This window comes from Oncorhynchus clarkii, chromosome 20 (genome assembly GCF_045791955.1).
Source record: "Oncorhynchus clarkii lewisi isolate Uvic-CL-2024 chromosome 20, UVic_Ocla_1.0, whole genome shotgun sequence".
NCBI lineage: Eukaryota > Metazoa > Chordata > Actinopteri > Salmoniformes > Salmonidae > Oncorhynchus > Oncorhynchus clarkii.
Genome location: NC_092166.1, coordinates 77,588,040 through 77,598,781, shown reverse-complemented (window position 1 = coordinate 77,598,781; position 10,742 = coordinate 77,588,040). Strand labels below are relative to the sequence as shown.

The 10,742-nt window shown below is 40.4% G+C and overlaps 1 protein-coding gene across 1 annotated transcript; it reads left to right on the top strand.

Annotated features, from left to right (window-relative positions):
- The first annotated feature begins 201 nt into the window (after window positions 1–201).
- Window positions 202–10,279, top strand: LOC139376940 (interferon regulatory factor 2-like). The gene is made up of 8 exons (XM_071119960.1): window positions 202–342; window positions 916–1,015; window positions 3,957–4,136; window positions 7,821–7,913; window positions 8,037–8,180; window positions 9,799–9,839; window positions 9,966–10,038; window positions 10,174–10,279. The coding sequence occupies exons 1-8, from the start codon at window positions 256–258 to the stop codon at window positions 10,251–10,253; spliced, it is 798 nt and encodes a 265-aa protein (XP_070976061.1). The 5' UTR covers window positions 202–255; the 3' UTR covers window positions 10,254–10,279.
- Window positions 10,280–10,742: the final 463 nt, after the last annotated feature.

Below are 10,742 nucleotides of genomic sequence, written 5' to 3'. Positions count from 1 at the left end.
TGAGTGGGATCGTTTAAGAAGAAAATATGTCCTGCTGTATTTATTATCATCTTTCTGACATTCGCCTGACAATGTAGGGTCATTTCACACCTCATTTTCTAATCACACACACTCACTAATCAAGCACAGTTCTGAATTCTGAATCTCCCCCGGACAAGACGTTGATGTAGTTGAACAAGGTACACATCCATTTTGTGCAGTGCACTTTTGTCAGGTGTGAGCTAAGGCAGACTGCAACCCTAGGGTCATTAGAAGATGCAACAAGGTCGTCTAAGACTGCGACCCTGGCTTGAGAAGCAGATACAGTCAGGGAAATACCCAGGTGTCACCTGGCTTGATGAGGTGAGATATGTTTTCAATCATTTTACAATAATATTTTCATAATCCAGATTGTCAATACTTTTGTTCTTTTGTTCGTATTTATTTTGTAGTCAGTATGCATACTGTATTGTACTCTCTGTATGGATTTAGGTCTAAAGTTTGATCAATAAAATCTAGTTATGTTAGATATGGTGTAAGACTGCTCCCACCAAAACAGTTTAAAATCCATACCCACAGATCAGTAGAGGCTGCTGAGGGAAGAACGGCTCATAATAATTGCTGGAACGGCGCAAATGGAATTGCATTGAACACATTGAACACAATTACATTGAAATGGTATTTCATACCATTCAACCTATTCCGCTCCAGCCATTACCACGAGCCCTTCCTCCCCAATTAAGGTGCCACCAACAGCCTGTGTCACAGATATCAGATCTCAAGTGAAACATAATTTTGATCATAGCCATTAGAAGTTAAGTCCACTCTCTAATGGGGGTATCACATCATTCTTTTGAGAATATACTGCTTTTGTCACAGTTCAGATGGGAAAAGGTGAATGGTAAAACATTTAGACTACTATGCTTTGAACTTTAGACAGCTCAAGTTTTCCAGATTCCTTGGAAGCATGCGGCTCGACATGGTTGGAATATAGACAAGGACGCCACTTTGTTCCGAAACTGGGCAATGCATACAGGTAAGAAGCAAGTCCAGACACCAATGTACAAAGCTCTCTGATTGCACAATGCAAAGCTATCTTCCATCAAGGCATGAAGGTATTATGTACAGTTGAAGTCGAAAGTTTACATACACTTAGGTTGGAGTCATTAAAATTTGTTTTTCAACCACTCCACAAATGTCTTGTTAACAAACTATAGTTTTTGCAAGCCAGTTAGGAGATCTACTTTGTGCATGACACAATACATTTTTCCAACAATTATTTACAGACAGATTATTTCACCTATAATTCACTGTGTCACAATTCCAGTGGGTCAGAAGTTTACATACACTAAGTTGACTGTGCCTTTAAACAGCTTGGAAAATTCCAGAAAATTATGTCATGGCTTTAGAAGCTTCTGATAGGCTAATTGAAATAATTTGAGTCAATTGGAGTTGTACCTGTGGATATATTTCAAGGCCTAACTTCAAACTCAGTGCCTCTTTGTTTGACATCATGGGAAAATCAAAAGAAATCAGCCAAGAACTCAGAAAAAAAATGTAGACCTCCACAAGTCTGGTTCATCCTTGGGAGCAAATTCCAAATGCCTGAAGGTACCACGTTCATCTGTACAAACAATAGTACGCAAGTATAAACACCATGGGACCACGCAGCCATCATACCGCTCAGGAAGGAGACGCGTTTTGTCCCCTAGAGATGAACGTACTTTGGATCCGAAAAGTGCAAATCAATCCCAGAACAACAGCAAAGGACCTTGTGAAGATGCTGGAGGAAACAGGTACAAAAGTATCTATATCCACAGTAAAACAAGTCCTATATCGACATAACCTGAAAGGCCGCTCAGCAAGGAAGGAGCCACTGCTCCAAAACCACCATAAAAAAGCCAGACTACAGTTTGAAACTGCACATGGGGCCAAAGAAATGTGGTTTGGCCACGGTTTGGCCATAATGACCATTGTTATGTTTTGGAGGAAAAGGGGGATGCTTGCAAGTCGAAGAACACCATCCTAAACGTGAAGCATGAGGGTGGCAGCATCATGTTATGGGGGTGCTTTGCTGCAGGAGGGACAGGTGCATCTCACACAATAGATGGCATCATGAGGAAAGAAAATGATGTGGATATATTGAAGCAACATCTCAAGACATCAGTCAGGAAGTTAAAGCTTGGTAGCAAATGGGTCTTCCAAATGGACAATGACCCCAAGCATACTTCCAAAGTTGTGGCAAAATGGCTTAAGGACAACAAAGTCAAGGTATTGGAATGACCATCACAAAGCCCTGACCTCAATCCTATAGAAAATTTGTGAGCAGAACTGAAAAAGTGTGTGTGAGCAAGGAGGCCTACAAACCTAACTCAGTTACACCAGCTCTGTCAGGCGGAATGGGCCAAAATTCACCCAACTTATTGTGGGAAGCTTGTGGAAGGCTACCTGAAACGTTTTACCAAAGTTAAACAATTTAAAGGCAATGTTACCAAATAATAATTGAGTGTATGTAAACTTCTGACTCACTGGGAATGTGATGAAAGAAATAAAAGCTGAAAGAAATAATTCTCTACTATTATTCTGACATTTCACATTCTTAAAATAAAGTGGTGATCCTAACTGACCTAAAACTTTAGGAATTGTGAAAAACTGAGTTTAAATGTATTTGGCTAAGGTGTATGTAAACTTCTGACTTCAACTGTATTCCCAAGTCCCACATGTTCCATCTGTAAAGCGAGTTAGAATAACAGCAGTACATTTAGCAGTTTGTGTTGTTGCAAAATGATAATTCTTTGCCCACGCTTCAGATGGCTATATCAGTCCACTAATACAGGACTAGTAAAGGCACAGTGCACTACTTTTGGTAAACAATATTGTTTTCAAAAGATAATATCTTTCTATTTTTTTATTATGAATTTTCAGGGGGTTCTGCAGCACCCTCAGCACTCCTGCGGCTATGCGTGACCCTTGTGGAATTTACTTTTTTCTCATCTTCCATGTTCAATGGCCATAGCACCTGGAGCATTTCCAAACAGCAGTGTTTTGATGCATTGTCATTCAAGCAGAGATTCTTAGGAAGCCCTGATAAGCTATATGCCTGGAAACACCGTTGCCACACAAGCCAAACCACATTTTTGTGACGCTACTCTGAAAATATAGTTTACCAACCTACCAATAACTTCACACTGGAAGAAGTTAAGCTACACTAAAGCTAGTCTTAAGAAAAAGAGTTTACTGAAGTTACTTAGAAAAAGTAGTTCACTACATCCAAAATCCTTTGTGAAAAATTATCATATGTAAACTGAAATGTCATAGATTATAATTTGCAAGAGCAAATTACTTCGGGGTCATACGTTAACAGAATGTTTAATTTAGCCAATTCAACACAAAATACTATGTTTTAAGTGAGAATTAGGCAGTCCTGATGCTGAAAAAGAAAGGAAATTCTTGCTTACTTCACCCATATTTTATTTTCGCAGAAAAAAGTAGTGTGTAGTTCCAGTAGTTAGCTACACCGCTACATGGTGAGAATATAACTATCTACTGAAAATACTACATAGGTTAGAATTCAGTTCAACTACCACCCAGCTACTGCAAAATGCACTTCAATTACTAGTTGAACTACATGTAGTTCACTACTAAACAACACTGTTCACATCTATGGATGGTCAAATGCAAATCAATTGTTGTGAATATGAATAGTTTTATCAATTGTTACTATATTTTCCTGTACAGACATGGGCAACAAATTGACCAATTTGAGCGTGCGTTTTCAAAGTCAGTACTTGGAACCTTTGGGATAAATCAAATCAAATTTAATTTGTCACATGCGCCGAATACAACGAGTAACACACCTTACCGCATACTTACAACCCCTTAACCAACAATGCAGTTCAAAAATATTTACTAAATTAAGTCAAGTAAAACACTACTTCCTCATCCTGGCTTGTATGTAAAATGACCCTCGTTTCAAGGCAGATACAAACCTGGGAAAGACGAACCTGATCCTAAGACCTGGAAAGCCAACTTCCGATGTGCCCTGAACACTCTACCCGATGTGAAAGAGCTACAGGGCAAGAGCATCAAGAAGGGCAGTAATGCCTCCAGGGTTTACATGATGCTGCCTGTTGTTAACCGTATCGAACGAAGAAAAGGTGAGTAGCTTTAGAATGCATGCTTTAAGTTGTTTACAATGTTGGGGAAGTTACTCTGAAAATATAGTTTACTAAGCTACCAATAACTTCACACTGGAAGAAGTTAAACTACACTAAAGCTACCCTTAAAAAAGTTTACTGGAGTTACTTTGAAAAAGTAGTTCACTACATCCAAACTACTTCGTAAAAAACTACATATGTAAATCGGATATGTCACAGACTACAAATTGCAAGAACATATCAGTTTGGGGTCATAGGTTAACAGCATGTTTAATTCCGCTTATTTAACCCAAAAACAATGTTTCAAGTGAGAATTAGGCAGGTCTGATGAAATTCTTCATCTGATGAAGTTGTTTGCAGTTCCGGTAGTTAGCTGCACGGCTACATGGCAAAATGTATTTATTTATATAGCCCTTCGTACATCAGCTGATATATCAAAGTACAGAAACCCAGCCTAAAACCCCAAACAGCAAGCAATGCAGGTGTAGAAGCACAGTGGCTAGGAAAAACTCCCTAAAAGGCCAAAACCTAGGAATAAACCTAGAGAGGAACCAGGCTATGAGGGGTGGCCAGTCCTCTTCTGGCTGTGCCGGGTGGAGATTATAACAGAACATGGCCAAGATGGTCAGATGTTCATAAATGACCAGCATGGTCAAATAATAGTAATCACAGTGAACAGGTCAGGGTTCCATAGCCGCAGCCAGAACAGTTGAAACTGGAGCAGCAGCACGGCCAGGTGGACAACAAGGAGTACGCTCTCTCTAAGAGAGAATTAGAGAGAGCGTACTTAAATTCACACAAGACACCGGATAAGGCAGGAGAAATACTCCAGATGTAACAGACTGACCCTAGCCCCATGATACAAACTACTGCAGTATAAATACTGGAGGCTGAGACAGGAGGGGTCAGGAGACACTGTGGCCCCATCCAATGATACCCCCGGACAGGCCAAACAAATTCAAAGGACAGATGCAGAGCCTCGGTCTGACGCCATTAAAAGTTAATTTACCACCTTCACAAGTGCAGTCTCAGTGCTATGATGGGGTCTAAAACCAGACTGAAGCATTTCGTATACATTGTTTGTCTTCAGGAAGGCAGTGAGTTGCTGCGATACAGCTTTTTCTAACATTTTTGAGAGGAATGGAAGAATCGATATAGGCCGATTTAGTTTTTTATTTTCTGGGTCAAGGTTTGGCTTTTTCAAGAGGCTTTATATTACTGCCACTTTTAGTGAGTTTGGTACACATTTGGTGCATAGAGAGCCGTTTATTATGTTCAACATAGGAGGGCCAAGCACAGGAAGCAGCTCTTTCAGTAGTTTAGTTGGAATAGGATCCAGTATGCAGCTTGAAGGTTTAGAGGCCATGATTATTTTCATCATTGTGTCGAGAGATATAGTACTAAAACACTTGAGTGCCTCCCTTGATCCTAAGTCCTGGCAGACTCAGGACAAATTACCTTTGGAGGAATACGCAGATTTAAGTCCGTAATTTGCTTTCTAATGATCATGATCTTTTCCTCGAAATTCATGAATTTATTACTGCTGAAGTGAAAGCCATCCTCTCTTGGGGAATGCTGCTTTTTAGTTAGCTTTGCAACAGTATCAAACATTTTTAGGATTGTTCTTATTTTCCTCAATTAAGTTGGAAAAATAGGATGATCGAGCAGCAGTAAGGGCTCTTCGATACAGCATGGTACTGTCTTTCCAAACTAGTTGGAAGACTTCCAGTTTGGTGTGGCGACATTTCCTTTCCAATTTTCTGGAAGCTTGCTTCAGAGCTCGGTATTTTCTGTATACCAGGGAGCTAGTTTCTTATGACAAATGTTTTTAGTTTTTAGGGGTGCAACTGCATCTAGGGTAGTGCGCAAAGTTAAATTGAGTTCCTCAGTTAGGTGGTTAACTGATTTTTGTCCTCTGACGTCCTTGGGTAGGCAGAGGGAGTCTGGAAGGGCATCAAGGAATCTTTGGGTTGTCTGAGAATTTATAGCACGACTTTTGATGCTCCTTGGTTGGTGTCTGAGCAGATTATTTGTTGCGATTGCAAACGTAATAAAATGGTGGTCCGATAGTCCAGGATTATGAGGAAAAACATTAAGGTCCACAACATTTATTCCATGGGACAAAACTAGGTCCAGAGTATGACTGTGACAGTGAGTAGGTCCGGAAACATGTTGGACAAAACCCACTGAGTCGATGATGGCTCCGAAAGCCTTTTGGAGTGGGTCTTTGGACTTTTCCATGTGAATATTAAAGTCACCAAAGATTTGAATATTATCTGCTATGACTGCAAGGTCCGATAGGAATTCAGGGAACTCAATGAGGAACGCTGTATATGGCCCAGGGGGCCTGTAAACAGTAGCTATAAAAAGTGATTGAGTAGGCTGCATAGATTTCATGACTAGAAGCTCAAAAGACGAAAACATGTTTATTTTTGTAAATTGAAATTTGCTACCGTAAATGTTAGCAACACCTCCACCTGTGCGGGATGCGCGGGGGTAATGGTCACTAGTGTAACCAGAAGGTGAGGCCTAATTTAACACAGTAGATTCATCAGGTTTAAGCCATGTTTCAGTCAGGCCAATCACATCAAGATTATGATCAGTGATTAGTTCATTGACTATAACTGCCTTTGAAGTGAGGGATCTAACATTAAGTAGCCCTATTTTGAGATGTGAGGTATCACGATCTCTTTCAATAATGGCAGGAATGGAGGAGGTCTTTATTCTGGTGAGATTGCTAAGGCGAACAGCGCCATGTTTAGTTTTGCCCAACCTAGGTCGAGGCACAGACACGGTCTCAATGGGAATAGCTGAGCTGACTACACTGACTGTGCTAGTGGCAGACTCCACTAAGCTGGCAGGCTGGCTGGCTAACAGCCTGCTGCCTGGCCTGCACCCTATTTCATTGTGGAGTTAGAGCCCTGTCTATGTTCGTAGATAAGATGAGAGCACCCCTCCAGCTAGGATGGAGTCCATCACTCCTCAACAGGCCAGGCTTGGTCCTGTTTGTGGGTGAGTCCCAGAATGAGGGCCAATTATCTACAAATTCTATCTTTTGGGAGGGGCAGAAAACAGTTTTCAACCAGCGATTGAGTTGTGAGACTCTGCTGAAGAGCTCATCACTCCCCCTAACAGGGAAGGGGCCAGAGACAATTACTCGATGCCGACACCTCTTTCTAGTTGATTTACACACTGAAGCTATGTTGCGCTTGGTGACCTCTGACTGTTTCATCCGAACATAGTTGGTGCCAACGATCACCAAAGCAAGTAATTAACTACTGAAAACACTACCTAGATTAGACTTTAGTTCAACTTTCACCAAGCTACTGCAAAATGTAGTTCAACTACTAGTTAAACTACATCACAGGAGGTTGGTGGCAACTTAATTTGTTTGGATGGGCTCGTGGTAATAGCTGGAGCGGAATATGTGGAATGGTATCACATACACCAAACACATGATTTCCATGCATTAACTGCCATTTGCGCCATTCCAGATATTATAATGAGTCATTTTCCCCACAGCTGCCTCCACCGAACTACACGTAGTTCACTGCTCCACAACACGGGCTGTTTATCATATTAAGTTGATTTAAATGATCAAGAGTATACATCTCAGTGATGGAATATAGTTCACTGATAATAAGTCATGTGTTGTTTCCTGTCCCTTTCTTTGTTCCTGTCTAGGACCTCAGAAGTCAGACGTTGATATAAAACATAGTCCGATCTCCCGCTCAGAAAATGAGGCACGTTCTTGTGCTCCACTGGATGGGTTTGCAGGTAGGGACAACTCACTATAGAGTATTGGCAGAAAGTCACTGTCCTGCATTCTCTTGATTAGTGCATTGGGGTTCTCTTGATGTCAACTAGTGTTTAAGCATCAGCCCGTCCCCGTTTCCACAGAGGTTTTCCTGAAGTATAGAGGTGGACAGACCAGTCACAACCCTGCTATGTTTCATGTCGAGGACAACTACCCTCCCAACAACGAGGAAAGATCATCAGAACAACCATACTCTCAGCAGTCTTCCTTCACACCTGAAGCACATAGTAAGAGCTGCATATGCAGGTTGGCATTTATTGACATGATTCATGTACCGCACGGTGGGAACTAGCTGGCACAGCCAGTTATAAGATCTGATTTCAAACAACCACACTCTTTACCCTAACCACACTGCTAACCCTTATCTTAAATTAAGACCTAAAAGCCATTTTTTGTTTTTATGAATTTTTACAATACAGTCAATTTTGACTTTGCAGTTGGCCCATCTAGCAGAAATCGCTCAGTTCTGCCTACAGGGCAAGACTTATGACAATAAACGCTAACTTGCAATGTACAGTGCCTTCAGAAAATATTCACAATCCCCCTTGACTTTTTCCACATTTTGTTGTTACAGCCTGAATTTGAAATGGATTATATTGAGATGTTATGTCACTGGCCTGCACACAACACCCCATAATGTTTCACACATTTTTACAAATTAATAAAAAATGAAAAGCTTTCTTGAGTGAATATATTCAACCCCTGTTATGGCAGGCGTAAATATGTGCTTAAATATTTACACTGTGTGCAATAGTGTTTAACATGTTTTTTTTAAATGTTTTTTTAAAGACTCATCTCTGTACCCCACGCATACAATTATCTGTAAGGACGCCCAATCGAGCAGTGCATTTCACAAAGACCAGGGAGGTATTCCAATGCCACGCAAAGAAGGGCACCTGTTGGTAGATGGGTAAAAAATAAAAGCAGAGATTGAACATCCCTTTGGAGCATGGTGCATATTGCACTTTGGATGGTTTATCAACACACCCAGTCACCAGAAATAGACAGGTGTCTTTCCTAACTCAGGTGTTAGAGAGGAAGGAAACCGCTCAAGTATTTCAACATAAGGGCAATGGTGACTTTAAAAGTGTCCTGAATACAAAGTGTGGTTTGGGGGGGATATCCAACACAACATCACTGAGTACCACTCTTCATATTTTCAAGCGTGGTGGCTGCATCATGTTATGGGTATGCTTGTCATCGAGAAGGACTAGGGAGTTTTTTTTAGGATAAAAAGAAACAGAATAGAGCTAAGTAGAGGCAAAATCCTAGAGGAAACCCTGGTTCGTCTGCTTCCAACAGACACTGGGAGACAAATTAAACTTTCAGCAGGTCAACCTAGAACACAAGGCCAAATATACACTGAAGTTGCTTACCAAAACGACATTGAATGTTCCAGAGTGGCCTTGTTACAGTTTTGACTTAAAATCATCTTGAAAATGGCTGTCTAACAATGATCAACAATAAATACGACAGAGCTTGAATAGTTAAAAAAAAGAATGCGCAAATATTGTACAATCCAGGTATGCAAATCTTTGACTTACCCAGAAAGAATCACAGCTGTAATCACTGCCAAAGGGGATTCTAACATGTATTAACTCATGGGTGTGAATACTTTTGTTAAATTAGATATTTTTGTATTCCATTTAATACATTTACAAAAACTTTAACTTTCTCATTATGGGGTATTATGTGTATTCAGGCTTCAACATAAAATGTGGAATAAGTCGAGGGGTACTTTAGGTTTCTGAAGGTACTTTATAAAGCTAGTGTCAATATGCATACAAAAGTAGAGTTTTTTTTCTATAAATTATAACATTTTGCCTGGTCTTTGTACCTATACAGAAAACTCTGATGCTAATGAGCAAGCAGACGCTGTATTCAAGGTAAACTAGCAGGTTCTATGATTTCAGAGGGGATTTGCGTAAACTCGTTACTATGTATAATATGAACATACATTATAAACATTCCATGCAACTACAATTTCAAACCAGTGAGATGTGCTCCTGCAGATAGTTGATCACCTAAAACACTTGGAGCACTGGAGCCAGTCTAATGACAACAGAAGCTGGGTGGACAGTTACTGTAAGTAAGGCATTTGGCAATCGACTATTTTCTCTTCATTCCCCAAGCGGACAACTTTCAAGTCATTTCCTCACAGATATGGTTCACATTTTGGGTGATAAATCCTTTTTAATCCGTTTATCCTCCACTCTACAGGTGAGGATATGGATTACTTGGGGTATCCCATGGATACTGACTGCTACACTTACAGTGCACAGCAAATACCATTTCTATAAGACGAGTGGGAGCAACATGCATCCAACAGAATGCCAAGCTAAAATCGCTGAAAAAGGAGGATATACCACATTCCAAGCCATGCTGGCACAAGCTCTCTAAAATTCTGTATTCTAATGGACTGCAAGACGGCAACCAAGGGTCTGAGCACACATACAGTACATTAAAAACTACACCATCACATTACAGTGACAGTCTACTTGTTCAGATTAGAATTACTGAGTTATTTTAAAATGTTTGCTTTTTATTGAACTTAAAATTGACACAATAGGCCTACATGTTGTTAACGTTATAACTAAACTTCTTAAATTGAGAGTTTTAGCATAGCATCTCAGGAAATACCCTTCAAGATTGAGATGGTTTAGGATGAGTTGGACCAGAGTGAAGGAAAAACATCAACAGTGCTCAGCATATGTGGGAACTCCCAAGAATGTTGAAAAAGCATTCCTTGTGAAGCTGGTTGAGAGAATGCCAATAGTGTGCAAAGCAGT